The sequence below is a fragment of the Pithys albifrons genome, chromosome 4, assembly GCF_047495875.1.
Source record: "Pithys albifrons albifrons isolate INPA30051 chromosome 4, PitAlb_v1, whole genome shotgun sequence".
In the NCBI taxonomy this organism is placed as follows: domain Eukaryota; kingdom Metazoa; phylum Chordata; class Aves; order Passeriformes; family Thamnophilidae; genus Pithys; species Pithys albifrons.
The window spans coordinates 18,682,488-18,700,882 of NC_092461.1; the positions used below are offsets into that span (position 1 = coordinate 18,682,488).

The 18,395-nt window shown below is 41.4% G+C and overlaps 1 protein-coding gene across 4 annotated transcripts in view; it reads left to right on the forward strand.

The window, feature by feature from the left end:
• The first annotated feature begins 2,716 nt into the window (after positions 1-2,716).
• TMEM245 (transmembrane protein 245) overlaps positions 2,717-18,395 on the forward strand; it is an 83,786-nt gene continuing 68,107 nt past the window's right edge. For all 4 annotated transcript variants that reach the window (XR_011697684.1, XM_071553591.1, XM_071553593.1 and 1 more), the window contains exons 1-4: positions 2,717-3,516; positions 14,527-14,644; positions 15,823-15,924; positions 16,807-16,914. Coding sequence is in view for 3 of the 4 variants with exons in the window: in XM_071553591.1 (XP_071409692.1) it covers positions 2,854-3,516; positions 14,527-14,644; positions 15,823-15,924; positions 16,807-16,914 (991 nt within the window). In the remaining variant the exon portion in view is untranslated. The remainder of the gene's footprint in view (positions 3,517-14,526; positions 14,645-15,822; positions 15,925-16,806; positions 16,915-18,395) is intronic.

An 18,395-nucleotide genomic window follows, 5' to 3' on the forward strand; every position in this document is an offset into this window, starting at 1 on the left:
CAGCTTGTGGTCTGGGTTGACTGCACACAAAGTGAACAAAGAGCTAGCGGTGTCTGATCTCTCGAAGGGAACTCAGAAGGCTTCAGTTCTGTGCACAAAATCGTGGGTGCTTGTGCAGAAGCAGACAGAAGTTACAAGTTTCTCTTTACTATTTAATAACTTGCTTTATACTTGTCTCTACATAGGAGGGCACAGATGACTGTCAATACTTGCCACATAGGTACTTTTAGGTGCATTCATCTTTTCTGCACTGATGAAAAAGCATTCCTTTGCTGCCCTCTTCACCCTTGAAGAATTGCTAATAGCAAGAATACAACCAAAAGGACTGGTGGAGAATTACTGGTAGCATAGGAGCCTGAGATATGCTACTTATCTATGGCCATAAAAATGCCTAAACCACAACGTATCAGTGGGATTTATAGCTACATGGGTATCTAATCTAAAATTTCTTACCATTTCAAATCTTAAAGAAAACCAGCTGTTAAGGCTGCATTCACTGTTTGAAACCTGTTGTGGAATTAAGTTTTAGAGGCTGGGGTATGTCTTTTGAAGATCACACATCCTCCCTCAGCAGTCACTTCAAAGATCATTTTCTGATGTTTAAGGTCATGTTCCTGTTCATTAGTATTCATGTTGTGGTAATATGTGAGTTAGAAATCTTTACTTTATTGCGTTGTTGTTTCAGAGGTTTTTCTGAGGTTTTTTTTCCCTTTCTAACATGTTTAGTTGTTTATAAAGGATAGTGAAACACATACTTGGAAGAGAAATGCTTTATTAGAGGAGGGACCAAATTCACAGCTTATGTAAATCAATATTTAGTGCTTCACTCAAGTCAGTAAGGTGACATTAATTTCTGCTGCTGAAGAACATGGCTGCCCAAGTCCTTCAAGAAAAGTAAAAAGGGATAAGGATGTGCCTATGATGGTTTGCTGGCACCTCTGTTTAGCTAACAGAAGGATTTAAACTCTCTGCTCTTCCCCTCTGTGTAAATCTCAATTGACACTTGCTAATTGAAGTTTAATACAATAAAGGTATTGTAATGAGCCATTAGAATTTGGCATGCTTCTGAACTGAAGAGAAAGTTCAGGTAGTGATGCATGCTTGATAGCTATTTCAGCCTGCCAGCAGGCAGACCTATCTGATCAAAGCGCAGTGAGTGACAGGATCAGTTTAAGGTTCAATAAAAGCTTCTCATATGGACAACTGCTTGTAATGCCTCATCACATCAGGATCAAGCAAAGTGCCTGTAGGTTTATAAATGCTACCACTCCATAAAATTAAAGCACTTTGTTGAACCTACATGTGATCTGTTCAGCAAAGGAAAACAAGGACCTGCAGGGGCTAAGAGGAACCCTTACAGCATGAACTTCTGGGTACCTGGCAGGAAATGCTTTGCAGCACGGACAAGTCAGGTCTGCAGTGCAAAAGCTCTAGGAAACTGGCTGGACCCAGTCCCACCTATGGCTTTACAATGCAACATAGTGACAGAAAGCATATGGAAAACCCTCTACTTTTCCTCCTTGGAATGAAGATAGGGAGAGGTCTCATTTATAATCTGTTGTCTTTATATTGCTCTGCATTAAAAAGCCAGGCTGTGAATACGTGTATTCTCACTTTGCCAGTTAAAGACAATTGTGTTCAGGGTAATGTCAACTTTTGAACATCTCCATTATGCAAGAAATGCTCCACTGAAGTCCTTGTGGACTCTGATCTAACACGAAGTTACATAAGGTTAAACTTGTATGTGAATCCTAGAAAGTATAAAAAAGAAAAAAAAATCAAATTCCTGTATCTATGGACTTTTTACATGTTCATAGGTATGTGACCTCTATTATGTTGTCAAGGGTACACTGCATCTCATTGAAAAGAAAGAGGAAAATCCCTCTGAGTGTTTTACGGCAGCATTACTGATAGCTTTATTACATGCTAAAGGGTTGTGTTAAGCTGTGGAGGGAAAACTTTGAGTAGTACAGTGCCAGCACTGAATTAGTTCAAATGCTGTGAATTTCAGTCCTTGCAATACTTGCTCAAACCACGTGCATTTATTACAGAGGCATTTAGACCACCTGTAAAATGTTAGCTGTCACCCTCAAGCCTGGACTCAGAGCTCTGCCTGGTGGGTGCCAGCTCAGGAAATCAGCTCTTTGCTCACTTATTCGCAAATAGGATTTAATGCAACAGAATGGCACAAATGTCAGGTCTACAAACCCTGACAGAACAACTACCTCTTCAGTGGGCCTGATTCCCAGTAAAAGCACAGATGCGTCCTTGTTAAAGAGCTTGGTGCTAGAACATGTTCAGAAAAGACAAAATTCTCCAGCTGGTCCAACCAGTCTTGCTTTCCACCATGCAATGACTCTCCAAATCTCCGAGTTTGTTCTGCTCCCTGAGACTAGAGCAGCAGTTAGGGGCAGGAGAGCGCTTAATGATGCAGCAGTGTCAGGACTGTGTCAGGCTCGGGATGGGGACGCGCCACGAGCTGCCGGGCTCTTCCATGCTCCAGCCTTGGCCGCCTTCCTCAGCAAGCGTCAGGAAGGCACTGGGAAGCCTCGCCGCGCTCGGCGGTGGCCGGACGGGGTAAGAGCCCCCGGGCCAGCCCCTCGTGTCCTGCAGCGGGTCAGTGGGAGCGCGGCCGCCGCCTCTGCCGGAGCAGAACCACAGTTCCCAGCAGCCTTCCCGGCCGGCACCGCCCCTTTCCCGCCGGACTGGGCGCACGCCCGTGCCGTGCCCGGAGCCGCGCGGCGGCGGCACCACTGCCGGCCCTGCTCCGGCCCCGCACCCGGCACTGCCGGCCCCGCTCCCTCCCTCACCCGCGGCAGCGGCGGTGCCCGTGCCCGTGCCCGGTGCCGCGCCATGGCTGACAGCGCGGAGCCCCCGCCGGCTGCCGCCGCCGCTCCGGACGCAAGTCCCGCTGCCGCGGGTCCCGCCGCGGGTGCCGGTGCGGCCGCTCCGGGCTCGCAGGAGCGGGGGCCCGGCGGCTCCCCCGGCGCGGAGGGCACGGGGCCCGGCGCGTCCGTGCCGCGGCTGCCGCTGGGCGGCCCGGGCGGCGCGGCGGGGATGTCGCTGCCGCGGCTGGAGAAGCCGATCAAACAGGCCTTCTACAACACCGGGGCGCTGCTGTTCGCGGGGCTTTGCTGCGGCGCCGCCGTCCTGGTGTACTTCATCCTGGAGGCGTTCCTTCGGCCGCTGCTCTGGGCCGTGCTCTGCGGCACCTTCCTGCACCCCTTCAAGACCTCGCTGACGGCGCTGGGCCGGCGCTGGCTCGGCCGCCTGCACCGCTCCCGGACCCCCGTGCTGCTGGCCGCCCTCCTGCTCCCCATCTGCTTCGCCAACTACGGCGTGGAGGCGCTGGGCGAGCAGGTGCTGCGGCGGCGGCGGCTGCTGCTGCTGCTGGGCGCGGGCGGGCCGCTGCTGTACGGGCTGTACTGCCTGGGCAGCTCCCTGGGCGTGCAGCTGCTGCTGGCACAGGCCGCCCGCCTCATCTGCCAGGGGCTCGACTACTTCAGCAGCCAGTGGGTGAGTGTCGCCCTCCCTGCTCCAGCCGTGCCCCGGGTTGGAGATGCTGCTAAGTCAAAAGTGACTCAGCTCGGTTCTTGGGCAAACATCGGGGCTTGTTGAGCTCTGAGGTGTGTATTAAAGTGTTGTGAAATGGCAGCTCAGGTCCACAAGTGACCTGGTGCGGGCGGAGGCACCTTAAGGCTTGTCTCTGAGTGGGCTGGGTTGTTTGAGCTTTTCTCGTTCTTAAGGTATCAAACGGTGTAAGCTCAATTGGAATGTTAAAGAGTAGAGCTGTTTATAACTGACAAATGCTACTTAGGGTAACAAAGTTTTGGAGACTGCTTCCCCCTGCTCTATTCAGAAGGGAGACTAGTTAAAACTTCTGGCAGAACTTATACTGTGCTAGTTATAATTGAAAATACAAAAATGCTACATATTGAAAGCAAGTGGTTATGTGAAAGCACGGAGGATAAGTAAGTTGGTCTCTTGTTAAATATTGACGTACAATTGCATGCTCAGATTGCTTGGTGTTGGAGACTTAGAAAGCTGCTTTATTTTTTAAATAAAATGCCCCTGACCCCTTTGGTAGTAGTTTTCCTGATGTACTGACAGGATATTTTGAGCTGTTTCTAGCGTGAATAGAGTAGGCTGGAGAATGTATTTTGTCTCTTGAAGGTAGCGATCTTGCCTTTCTCTTTTGAAGTGTTATCATGTGCTGGAAGATGTCAGGGTACACGTGTTTCTGATCTGTTTTGCTCTCAAAAGTATAATTAACACTGATAGAGACACATTCCCTCTTTATAAAGAGGCGCGATACAACCATGTTTACCTTCAGCTGAGTATCTGAGAATCTAAGCCAGAATCTAATCGTGGCTTGATACTGGTGGGAAGCTTTGGTTTGTTGCCACACAATTTGCTTGATAAGTTTAAGATTTTCCTTTTTGTCGACCTACCTGTTTTAACAAATCAGTGATATTGCTACACTAACAGACCTGGCTGAGTCTAGGCTTTTATTAAGACTTGGTTAATTAAGCCATGCTTACACTCAGTAAATAGCAGCGCACTAAAGGAAGTTACACTGATTTAACCTCATAACTATGGTTGAAATGCACTGCTGGATGTCTGTGTATGCTCAGTGCAACTTTGTTTGGTAGTTTCTGATACTTTTGTTTTTCACTGGTATTTCTGATTTAACACTTTTGTTCATGGAACTGCTGTAAGAATTTAACTGGGCAAAAGATAGTAATCTCCCAGAACTCTTCAGACTTTGAGAAGATTTGGCATGTGTGTCCAGGTAGCTGGCCATAGACTTCCTTAAGCAAAGCAGTACCAGTAGCTTTCTGAGGAAACTCCCTATGTTCTTTCTTTATGAGAAAGAAACTGGGGGCTTTCCTTTGTGAATAAACTTAACTCAGTCTGGCATCATCTATACACTTTACAGAGTGTTCCTGTTCCATTTTTTTTCAAATTTTGTAGTTACTTGATTTGTACTACCTCAGAGTTGTAGCAGGATAACTTAATTTTACCCATGCTGCTGAGGAGCCCAGGTTGGATCAGTTAATAGTATCAGCTTTAACTTCAGTTAAGCATTTTAAAGCCGTTTATTTGCCTTGCTATGTTGCAGGACTCTGTTTGCGTGTGTATGTTCTGCTTGTTAGCCACACAGGAATTTTGGATATTACAAGTTGTTTTGGTCCATTGGTACTGTTCTTCTTTGAGATCTGAATCCTCCATGATCCCATCTGTGTGCACAATTGTCTTGTCCCTTTCTGATTCCCTCTGCTGTGCTAGAGAAGTGAGTGGATGCCTATCATGAGAATTATGGATTTTTGGAATATTAATTTGGTGTTCTCTAACTAAAGGCTTTTTTGTGGCATCTGCTAGGCCATGATACAGAGACAGAAATTTTCCTTTAAAGTTCAATAAAAAGACCAAGTTCTTCAAATGCAGCAATTCACTTGATTATGACACAGTAATCTGTCTCTTGGCACTGGTATGTTAAAGAGCTTTCTTGTCTTGTTGTCCTCAAATCTGGGAAAAGCATTCATCATATTGATAAAGGAAAGGTTTGAAAATGGCTACTTTCCTGCAATTTAGGAATTTGCAATCCTAGATACCTCCATGATTGGATTGTTTGATAGCTGATTGCAAAACACTGCATTTCAAGAACAAGATCTTAAGCTAGTCTATAAACATCTCATTCCCAGGGTCTCCTTTTCTTTCCCTTCATGCTTTACAGTTCTGCATCATCCTTAAAGAAGCTTCTTCAGTAAGTGTAGTAGTCTGTGGGGCCTTAAATCTAGACTAGACTGGTTAAAAATTCCAGGTGAGTTCCTTGCTCTGACTCCAGCCTTCTCTATGGGTTCTTTGCAGGAGTCTTATGTAGAGGGCCCTATACCAACTTCAGTTACATATAATAGGAAACAGAAATGTTTCTCTATCTTTTCTGTCTCAGAAAGGAGGTGAGTTTGTCCCATAGCAGGCTGAACATACCCCTACATGCTTTGATGCTGCAGCAGTTTCAGTGTGGTTGTCCTTACAGGTGGCATACCTCCTGAAGACAAGCCTTGGACTGCCTTGTTCCTCTAGTTTTGTAGGAAGTATGCCTGTATCCAGCAGTGTAGCTGAGGTATGGGAAGTTCTTCTGCTTTATGGCAAGAGTTTAAACTACTTTAGGCTGACTTTTTACACTTGGAGTAATATACAGCAAGTGCCAGCTATTCATTGTATTTTCTTCTTCTTTTTTTTTTAAGATATTTGCTGATATTTACTTGGAAAATGGATAGTTTTTAGATCCCAGCAGATATAAAGAACTATATAGCTGCTCTAGGTTTCATCTTAGTAAATTAAATTTGATATAATCGTAATGGGCAGAATTCTCTGTAGTGAACTTGATTACAGGGCTGTCAAAATCTTTCTCTGCTGGCCAGTCATTCTTCCTTGATTTGTCACAAGTTATAGGTCAGGGTCAGAGCTGTGTACTCATGTTTGTGTCAGTGTATTTTTATATCTCTGACTGTACTAGGTGCAACACCTGTTGTTCTAGGGGTTTGCATGCAGTTAGAGGACTTACACAGTCTTATTCTCACTACAGTGCTGGGCAGATCTGGAAATGCCATTTGCCTTGGTATTTCCACATTGGCATATTGTCAAAGTATGTGTTATCTGTTTTGGCTGATGGACTGTCAGCTCCCTGTCAGGGAATCTGTCAAAGGGATCCACCAGGGAAACCTCCATTTGTGTTGGTCCTAGATGTCAGCAGTCCCTAAGTAGCCCTTCCAGACTGGAATTTTCAAACATGCTTCCTGGCAAATGCTTTGGGTCACATGCTTTGAGATGTTTGGCTTCCACAAATCTACTGAATATCACCTGAGGAGGCAAAAAAGCATCTATGTTTTGTCAAGTTCACCTGATGGGCCAATTTCTCTTCTAGTAACAGAAAGGGTTAAGTTTGACTATATTGTGGGAATAACTACAGCTGTGAAAAACACAGTTTTGATTTTTGGTATGCATACAATTTCTATTTTTTTGAGTGTTTTGGTTAGTTCTTTTTCCTTTCCTTTTCTTCTTAGAGTAGGTTTGTAGTTTTCTAAAACTTGCTCAGCATGAATAAAACACCTGAAAAAGCTCTTAAGTATTCTTTGCACTGTTTATAATCCTTTATTATTATGGCATCTTAGTTTATAAATGGTACAGACAAGTACTGACTGTAAACACATCTTACCAAAACCACAGGTTTTGGGTTGTTTTCACAACTTGGTAGAGAGAAACCATGTAGAGACCACATGTGGCCTATTTAAAAACATGATGGGGAAGGGCAGGGAAAGTCTGAGATGTTGATAGTGTTTTATTTTCTGCTGTTATTTTTCCCTTCCACAGCCACCCTCAGTTTTGGAAGAGCCTGCAGTGAGGTACCGAGCTTGAGGAGGCTTTGGAGCGTGTTTTGATTTACATACATGAACTGCAGCCCCAGGCCCTGAGCTGACACTAGCCTAAAGCCTAATAATATATGCTACATAATATTAGTTATTTATTGATACTTGTATGTATTGTTTGAATACAGTGACGTTTCTTTTTCTTCCACCTCTGAAAGGAAGGATTGTTATAGAACTGTCCAGCAAAGTTTTGACTGTGGTCTGTATAATAAAACAAGAAGGTGAAGAAGTTGTGTGTGTTGAGCAGCCATCTCTTGCAAAAGTGCCATCATGAAGTGTGTCAGAAAAGTGGTGCTCAGTCTGCAGGGAAAGAATTTGCTATGCTCTGTAAAACCTATTTTTGCAAGTGAATTTTGATAAGCTTGATTTCTGAATAGTACTTTTATTAATTTTCTCGTAAGTAACTTGTGTATTAAGACAGGAAAAGTAAACTAAAGGAGAAATATTTTCAACATCCATAGCTGCAGTCTTCTGGATATCTCACATTTGATGTTTTGTTTCTTAAACTCACAGTGTAGGAAATGTTGCAGGACACATAGAAAACACTTTTAACCCATTTGTGGCAGTGTTGATTTTGATGCTCAGTTCCCCCTGCAGGTTTCACTTATAAGTCCTTTTGTCCCTTCAAAAAGGGATGATCTCAGTAAACACCATCTTTCTGTTTCATGTGGCTTAGCAGTCTGTATGTGTTAATGCCAAACATACCAACATGGATGTCCGTCACAGTTGGGGATCCTGGAACAAATAGAACGGGTGCACTGCTCTAGTCCTTTGGACCTGGGAGAAGGAATAACTTACTTGTGTTCTCTTAGAACCTGCTTTTAGGTAAGTGACAGCTTTCTTACTGAAGAGAAGAAGTGATTGACTTTGCTCTGAGGTGAGCAATAGTCTCACATGTGTGATCTGTTCTACAAAGGCTGTCTCCATGTTAAGTGAAGGACAGTTACACATTCTTACTCTGCTGGACTCTGCACAGTATGGGATATTTCCCCTTGTGTACTAAGGAACATTCAGTAAAGCCACATGAAATTAATCTGGATTCTCAAAACTGGAGTCAAAAATGACGTTTTCATAAATCATCACCTGTCTCCCTATCATCTTTTATATTGCTTAGAAAACCGTTTCCAAACCACTGATTTTTTGGAAGGCAAACGCAGTTTGGTTTTTAGCAGTGCATTTAATGCCTTGTGTTGCTGCATTTTTCAAGGCCAGCACTATTCTACTCAGCTTTTGTGGTATGTTTGTTTTCCTTTGCCAGCCTGCATCACTGCTGAAGGGGAAGATAAAGAAATGATGAACTGCTGTAATAAGATCACTTCTTTATACCAGCTTTGTGCTGCAGCACAGTTTTAAAAGTTTGCAAAAGTGCCATGTCAATGTTTATAAAAATCTTCTCTGTTAAGAAAAACTAGTAAAAATCTCTCTTTTCAAATGAAAATTTGATTTTAAAATGTTAAATGGAAGTGACGAGGTAGTTAGACCTTCTTTTTTGTTCAAAACACTGAAACAATCTGAAAAATGGAAAGCAATTAGAATTAGTTGTGTAGTGTCATCAAGCAGTTTTAAATTTAAAGCTCAATTAAGGAAACAACAAACAAACAAACAAAACAAAAAAACACTCCCTGCCCCCTTCCCCCCAAACATAAACCAAACCTAAAAAGCCTGGCTAAATGATTTCCAAGTGGAATAGGGCAGTCTGGAAAAAAGTACCACTTCAAAATGGCTGTGGGAGAGGGTAGACAACTCAGTTGGTTAAGACTTGGTTGTAATAATGCCAAGGTCATGGGTTCAATCCCCTGTATGGGCCATTGACTTAAGAGTTGGACTCGATGGTCCTTGTGGTTCCCTTCCAACTCAGAATATTCTGTGATTCTGTAACTGAAATATGAGAATTGAAACACTTCATTTGTTAGGTCCTGCCTTGTTAAAAACTGAAAAATTTGGGAAGGTTGTGAGGGCTTATATCAAAAGAGGTAACTGTTAGTTAATCTTCTCATTCTTCACTGTTAGGTTTACTGTGGGGTGGTTCATGGAATCATAGAATAACCTGAGTTGGAGGGGACCACAGGGATCATTGAAGTCTAACTTTGAACCCGCACATGACTGTAGGAATTGACTTACAATATCTGGAAGGGAAAAAGTCCTGTCAGGACTTGTGAAGAAAATGAAGAAGCTGATTCTAATGCCTTAACAACTGAGGGTTTTAATGTTGTTTAAATGTACAAAATGTTTTCTGTTGTCTTTTTTGCAAAGTCACTACTTCTTCTTCCCAAGATCCCTTGAGATTGCTGCTATCCAGGGGTCTGGAGGGAAGTTGTGAAATGGCTGTTATCTACCCCCTATTCTATTGGATGTAAATCCCTGATTCCTATTGGCTCACAGGCAAGCCCCCTTTGTTTCCTATTGGTAGATTTTGGATCCCTCCAAGGTCCATATAAACCTTGAACCTTTAGCAGTAAACTCTCTCTCTCGTCCCTATCCTGTGGTCTCTGTCATCCTTGTGGGCTCCCTGGGGACCACATGGTGGGGGGCAGCGGGGGGAGCACACCTCTCTAGGTAACGGGCTAAATCCTGGACCTGGAGAACCATTCAACTGTTGCACATGACCACCCCAAAGATCACACCCTGTGTCTGAGAAGGCACATGAAGCAGGTAGCAAATGTGTTTGCTGCCAGATGTTGAGTTGTTGGGGCAAAATTCCAAGAAAGACTAAATCATTCCAACAGCTTTGCTACCAGTGAAGAGCTCTTCTTGCTCATCCCACTTCTGACATATGCTTCAGTTGCCCTGTTGTTGTTACCTATCATATTTCTGTGAGCCTGTTTTGCTCTAACTGCATTACACGTAGCTTTTTTATGAGCTTAGGGAGCTTGAGCTGGCTGGATGAATGTTGAAGCTGTTGTGCAGGAGAGGTGGGACTGCCCAGCTGGCAGTGGGAGAGAATGAACTGCCACTTTCAGTAGCACTGAGCTATTACATGAGCTCATCTGTAAAACCTCCTCTTTTGAGATTAACTTGTTGATTGGAAAGAAAGGAAGGGAACCGTGTAAAGAAAGAATTTTACTCTCCAATATAAATCAATATAAACATTGTCAGAAGTTGAATAGTAAGAGTTTGTTCCTGAAAAATGATGCCAACGCCAAAAGTGTGGCCAAGATTTCAAATTTTTCAACTTGAATAGTAATGGAAAGCAGCCTTTGAGTAATGTTGGTGATGTGGTCATTCTGATAAATCCTAGACTTTCCAACACTGAAATTTAAAAGATAAGTCACTGAAGCAGGTGATTGAATTTAACATAGAAGCTGCATCTTTCTGTGGTGTAATTTTGCCTCCAGTTGACAATTTAACGGGAACTGGAGCCCTTCAGAGTTGCCTTAGATACCTCTAAATCTGGCCTCTTAAATGTACCTCTTTAACACAGAAATGGATGCCGAAATCCAGGAACTGCAGTTTATTCAGGGAAGGAGGCAGTTTTACTTTAAAGGCAAAACAACATTTTGTACAATTTGCGAGGGATGCTACAAAATGCAAAGGAGAAAGAAAAGTGAGGTCTTTGCTGTCTGTTCAGACAAGTAAGATGAGTGAGGGAAGGAGGAAGGACAGCTTGCAGGATTAAACTATACTGAAGTTTCTTGTATGGGAGTTCTGCATGTCTGTAAATAATTGTGATTCAGTAGTCATTTAAAATCTCAGAGTACATGGTGAAAATTGGGCAAACTGATTTCAGCTTGATAAATAGTTTATGGTAGCTAATGCATTCTGCAAAATCTGAAATGCATGAATTAGTTACCTGGTTAGCTCTATACTCTCCTATGAATCAAATTTGTAGGCATTTTGATCTAGCATGGAATTTTATCAATTCCACTTTCTTTGCAATAATTGCAGTAGCTCAATTTTAATGAAAGTAGGCAGTATGTTTTATTCTTGGTTTCCATTATGTCAGTTTTTGAGAGGACATACAATACGAAAGAGACTGTTAATATTCTCACGCTCTTGTAGCCAAAATCTTTGGAGACCGTCCAGAAAAACAGTGGGAAAGGTTATGCAACATCCTTTTAAAGGGTTAAGAAAAAAAAAGTGTGCTGTTGCCAAGTTAGTGTGGGATGAAATCCTAGTCCTGTCATTTCAGTTAATGTGCTTTGTCATTGACTTTCAACTGTGAGTTGTTGGAAATGGGCTCCCCCAACTCCTGGGCAGAGGTTCTTGCAGTGCAGGGGAGTTCTTGGTCATCACATTAATCAATAAAGGGTGTCACTGAAATTAAAATTCTTTCACCAGTCAGTTGACTACATAGTTTTTTTTTACAGGGCTTCAGGATTGTTGTTTGATCTCTGGAACAAAGCAACTTGTTTATTTGAAAGCAAGCTCTTTCTCTCTGTTCAGTAGAAATGAGAATTACTTTCACTTGGATCATCTGCTAAGTTTCTAGAAATGAGAACTGATTAGTTATTTTAACTTACAATCTAAAAAATAACTGAATACCTAAATCCTGTAATGTTCAGCTACACGCATGGCTAAAAGTAGTACAATGTGTTTTGCTTTGCTGGCTGTTAAACATAGGCTTATTCCCTGTTGGGGTGGTTCCATGGTGTGAAGGAGAGCACTCTGAACTCTGAATCCCAAGGTCCTGAGTTGGAGTCTCAGTGGGGACCGTCCCCTGGCAGTTCAATGCCTCCCTGCCATCCGATCCCATCAGATCTCTGATGCTCAGCAGGGTCAGCCCCAGTTAGTACCAGGTACTGTGACAGTCCTGAGGACTTCACTGTCACTGTCCAAGCTCGCTCAGCCATGGCAAATGAACCTTAGGACTTAAAGGGTGGGGCCAGTTCTGCGCACGCTGTGCCTCACCTAAAAAATCCACTGCGCAGGCTGGAAGGGCACACCCATGTGGGGAGAGCCCTTCCCAAATCTGCGTTCACGAAGTCTGGCCATACATACATATTCCCTGTAGCCTCCTACTTTTGGGATGTTTTTAATCAGAAAGTTTAAATTACTGAAAGTACTGAGTCTCCTGTTTGTAATTTGTCATTAAATTTAAAAGCTAAAGAGTAAAACTAGGTTGATGCTGGAACATTTATCATACAAAGATTGTGTGTAGCTGGTGTTAAGAAGTAGGATACCACCTACGTGATGACTTATCTCTCGCAATTACAGCTGTGCTGTGAAGTGCTTCATGAGGGAATTTATGTTACAAACCTATGCTGTTAAAAGGAGTGCTGCTGTGCATTTCTGATTAAAAAAAATGTTTGTTTGTTTATGAGTTTAATCTTAATGTCCGTGGGTTATGTCAGTTTTAGACATTTGTCTTGAGTCCACGCTTGGCCATAAGAATTATACAGGTCTGTTGGTGAAAAGCTAGAGCTAGATAGCAGTGAAAAGTTAGTGACCTGCTTTGATGAGAAAGATTAATTCCTTTGTTCATGTATCTTAAGTGATTTGAAATTACCTTATGTGTGTGATCAGCGCAGTCCCGTGGTGTAAAGGAGAGCACTCCGGATTCTGAATCCCAAGGTCCTGAGTTCGATTCTCAGTAGGGACTGTCCCCAGGCAGTTCAATGCCTCCCTGCCATCCCATCCCATCAGATCTCGGATGCTCAGCAGGGTCAGCCCTGGTTAGTACTGGGTGCTGTGACAGTCCCGAGGACTTCACTGTCACTGTCCAAGCTTGCTCGGCCGTGGCAAATGGACCTTAGGACTTAAATGGTGGGGCCAGTTCTGTGCACGCTGTGCCTCACCTAAAAAATCCACTGTGCAGGCTGGAAGAGCACACCCACGTGGGGAGAGCCCTTCCCAAATCTTTGTTTGCAAAGTTTGGCCATACATATATACGTGTGTGTGATCATTCCCTCTGAAGTTACCAGAGACCATCACTGTTGTCGATTCAATTCAGTACAATTTAAGATTTCCTCTACACCCATTAGATACACTGAAGTAGTCACATAAACCTGCTTTTCACAGAGACTCTTGCTCCTTCATCATGAGTCCTATAGTGCAGAGTAAAGAGGTGAAAACTGTTCTGGTGTGTTCTGCTTGATTACTTGTGTTGTATCTCTGCCTGTGCATTCTTATTTCTTACAGTGATGTCTGATTCAGCAAACGCTGTTAATAGAAATTCTGTTAAAACTGTATTGGGATTTCTGGATTTAAAAGTGTAAATTCAAAGGTGTACTTAACTGGTTAGGGATAGGGAATGTTTGTTGAACTTGAGACAGAGATGTGTATTTTTAAGAACACGACACTGAGTTTTTATTTTTACAGGTTTGCATACTTCTTTTATTTCACATCTTCTCCTGAGTATCAGCTTTTCACCCCATTGCCTCTTCAGGCTTCTGCTTCCATCTTTTCAGCATTTTCAAGCTGAAATTCTTCATCTCAAGATTCTTAATTAGTACTCTGTATTGTGATTTATCTGATGAGCAGAGTTGCAGAAGGCAGTTAGAAGCGGCAAACCCAAAATGATCACTTCTGTTTCTTCATATGTTGTCACTGATACCTTCCTGTCTCGTTTATTTTTTTAGTTAAATATATGATAAAAATATGTGTCATAAGTCATTTAAGGCATTTCTGTGTTATGGAGGAACAGCTGAGAAACAGCAGTTTTTGTTGTGCTTCCGAATGGTTTCTTTGGCTTAAAGCCCCTTTTGTCTCTGGACTGGAACACAGGAGCTGGCAGACTGCTCTGTGCTGAACCAAGTGGTGCTGTGCTGGCCAGCTCTGTCTCCTTGCGGCCCCACGGGTGCCACTGATGACCCTGTTTCATTTAGGTTCTCACCTTTCAATAATAGTTCCAGAGTAATTGCTTTATCTCAGGTGTAAGATCATCTTCCTTCAGGGTTTGTCCCCTCACATTAGAGCCGTACTGAGGGCATATCTAGCCTGCCCTTATGCTTCATGCAAACTTTATATTTCTCTTCCATGGAGAAAAAATTCCTGTAATTAATTGAAATGTGGGCTTCTTAAAGACTTAAAAACTGGCTTCAGTTCCCTCTATATGGTAGTTATGGGGGTGTGCATGTGTGTACACACAAACATGAGTACAACAGAGCTCTATTTTGATGTATGTATAATACCTATGTGTATCTTTTTCTTCCAGATATGGACTTTGGTAGTTGGTTACCTGCTGATGGTTTCATTTAAGTGGAATATAAGCACTGAACGTTACTTAAAAGCAGTCTCTGTTCCTGTCTGGATTATGCTGCTCTTTCACTTAGGTGAGTAACAAGAACTTGTTATTCTGGTGCATTCATGGGGGTCTGTCAACAAAGCTCCTCATTTGCTTTTCTGCTAAATCTGCATGATGGGGTTTTAGCTGAAGTGCACACAGTTTTCTCTGCTTAATACTTCTGGCTGCATGTGTCCAGAAGCAAGAATTGGAGTAAGGAATGGGAACACATCAAGATGCCAAGCATGATGTGTCTTCCACTACTTCTCCCTAGTTTGTACTTCCCATGGTTTTCCCTTGCTTGGTTCACATAGAGATACTTACTTTTTGACAGTGAGGAAGGGGTAGGCTCACATGTGAGTGGCTTTACACTTTCACTTGTGATGATATCATTATTATTTTATTGAGAATCTGCCATTAATCAAGGCTGAAGCTGTAAAATACATTTAATAGTAATAGCAGCAAAAAAAAATCTATTTGTAATCAACAATCATGTCAGGATGATATCAGCAATATGAAATACATTTGCCAGTAATCTGTATAATCTGTTAATACAAATATAAGGTTGTAGTAATCTTTTAGACCTATGTTACACATATAATATAAATGATTATCAGCTTAAATTCTCATATCAGAATTCATGGTGGAAGTATCATTCAAATAATAGAAGACTATCATGATAGAAGGTTTCATAGTATACTTTATGATTTACTTTACTTTAGCACCAGGTTTCAAAGGTTATTCTGACCATGAGGGGATGCTTTCCCGAGGTTTCAAGCTACACATAGTGGCTTTGTATTTGCTTAAATTTTGACAGTCTTGTAGTTGTTGAAAGTACAGGCTGAACAGCCAAAACCCAAGAAGGCCCTGCTCTGCTCCATCCCACTCTGTGGAGAACTGTCATAAAGACATATTTTTGGGGAGAGCTTAATTTGTCTCTGATACCTAAAATGTTTTCATTTTTGTGGGTATTTTTCTGTGATTTTGCAAGTTTTTTTAAAAATTGTTCTCTAAAACTTAGTTTAAAGTCACTGACTGGGAACAGTAACCACTTGGTTTATTCATTGAGAAACTTGTCCACCTGTGTTTTCTATTCTTTCTTTCCTTGCATATAGAAACCTTGTTTGTTTTATGACACTTCTTAGTTTTTTCCCGGGTCGTTCTGGGTTGATGTGGTGCCTTTCTAGATTTGCTAAATGCAGAGTTTATTAATGGTGTATCTTTCAGCTTCTGTGGCAGGTTCCTGGAGAATTCCTGTGTTTCTGGTTATAGTTATTCTGATGACTGTAGGCATGTTGCATGAAGAGCAGAATGGAAAGGAGTCTTCTGGTAAGGACAAGTCCCTCTTTCTTTTGTTGTTGGAGGCAAAAGTTCTGTAAAGTCACCTGAAAGAATTTGGACCATATCCATGGAAATTCAATGGCATATGGATTGCAAGAATTCATGATAAGATTTTTTTTGGTGTGTTTGTTTGAATGTGGTTTGCTAGTGCTGAAATGAATCTTTGTTTCTTTACAGAAAATTATTGCAATGGACTGATGTTTCTTTACCATAGTAAAGTAGTGACTCATTATCCAGTCTGAGTTTCAAACATAAAGGTAGCCTGGGACATTTGAAATCAGAGGCTAATTTTGAAAGAAATGAGCCATATGGGTTTAGTAGCTCCTATAATACTGATTATGAGAGGAATCTGGGACAACTCCATTCAGGGAGTTTCTTGCATGCAGTCATTCATTTTTAAAATATCATTTTCTTAAAACAGTGGTTTGTGTTAAGACTTTGAGAAGAATAGGTTTTACCTGTTGTCAGTTTTGCAAAAACCAGATATCAGTTGTTCCTGATGAAGGAAATTTTTTTCCTGTCATGATGTCTGAGGAGTTGGCTAGTAAAATTAATTAACTGGGATCAAATTTTTTGAATAATCAGAATAGCAGCAACCGTGAATGGCTTGGTTGGCAGCAGTTCATTAGCAAGAAAAGAGCTAAGCAAATAACTGGTTTAGAGTTTTAGCTCCAGGTGTATTGTAATACTAAAATTAGTAGCACTGATTCCTGTTTGATCACACTGACTACATATAATACATACTAAAAACTAACAGTGTCTATTGGTATAATTTCTGTTGCTTGACAGCTTCAGTGGATTTCAAACAGCAAATAAAACATTTTAAGGCTTAAGCTTTTCTTTATTTATGTACACATGTATATTTTACAGGGACAGAGCTTCCTGGTCAGATGATTTCCATTGCTGCATCAACAATTGCCATGGCAATTTCAATGACAGAAGATGAGTCCAATAATGAACATCCCTCCCAACCCTCAGGTGACTGAATACTGTGTAAGAAACATTTGAATTTGCTCTAAAGACATGAAATTGGAGGGAATTAAGAAGAAATTTCAAAGTAGTCCCAATTCTCTTTATTCTGTCCCAAACAGTACATTGAAACTTCCCTTGTGAATCAGGTTTATCAGTTTTTAAAATGTTAAAAGGATACTAATGTAACAGCTGTCTTGCAAAAGATAGTTTATGTGGTTGCCTGTACATTTTGAAGGTCTGACTGGAAGGATTTACTCTGGTTTGATTTTTTGAGTTTTTTTAAGAATGTTTTTTTCCTTTATTATTATTTTTTTTTATTTTCCTAGCCTTTTGGTTTGTTGGCAGTGGCATGATATAATTGGATTTCTGCACCAGGTACAGGCAGACTGCAGTAATTTGTGTATTCATCATAGTGAGGAAAAGCCCCCATTTTAACTGGCATGCTCGAAGTCCTTCCTATGGCGAGTTTACTTGGCATTGTCACTTCGGTCACATGATACTTTCACTTGCAATAACACAACTGGCTTGAAAGAGTTGCAGAGAAGGTGTTCAGATGTCCATCACTGCTTTTGAACCTTAACATTGTTTTTTGGGTAGGTCTTTGATGGAAAGTGATACTAGAAAATTAAGCTGTTATTGGGATCTCTAGAAAAAGTTTCATTCATTTCCTGCAAGTAGACCAAACAGATCATTCAACTTGACAGAATGTGAACTTAAAAACTTAATTTTTGAATCTAAAAAAGCAGCTTTAGACAACTTACTCTTTTCTTACCTTAGTTTCTACATTTTACATAACTATCATAAAAATAAACGTAGAACCCCATGGAAGTATCTCCTGAAATTTGAGGCCAGAGCATGATGGTGACAGTTCTCTTATAGTTCTGTGTCTAATCATTAATTTTGGAAATGAGGTTTATTTTGGTTTTTTGGAGCTGAATGCTGAGGTCTGGTCAAGCAACAGGCAACGAAAAAGAACAACCAGGTTCCCACAAATGTGCTGTGTAAGTGGTTGTATTCTTTTTTCTTTTTTTTTTTTTAACTTACCAGTTTTATTTTTTTCACTTCTTTTTAAGACAGTTTTGTTTCTGTTTTACAGAAAAGAAAACTACAGCAGTTTTACAAAGGTGTCTTTTACAGTGAATGTTTTTTTTTACTTATTTCCTTGAAACAATTAACCAGATGGAGGGTTTTGTCCTATGAATTCTGTTATCCTTTTCCTTCACAGCAGGAAAAGAACAAATATGGAGTTTCCTGTTAACTCCTATCAATAGTTAAAGTACTTCTGCAACAATCTGTTGGAAAGTAGCATTCTATTCTGTGGTATGTTAAGCATAAATTTGGCCATCTTTGTTTTGGATCTTTTGTGAATTGTGATGGAACATTATTCTTGTACATCCAAAGATTTTACCTATGGGCTTAATAATCTACAACTGTTTTGGTTTTCCTTATACTGTTAAATCAATTGTAGAAAAAACAATACTTTGTGT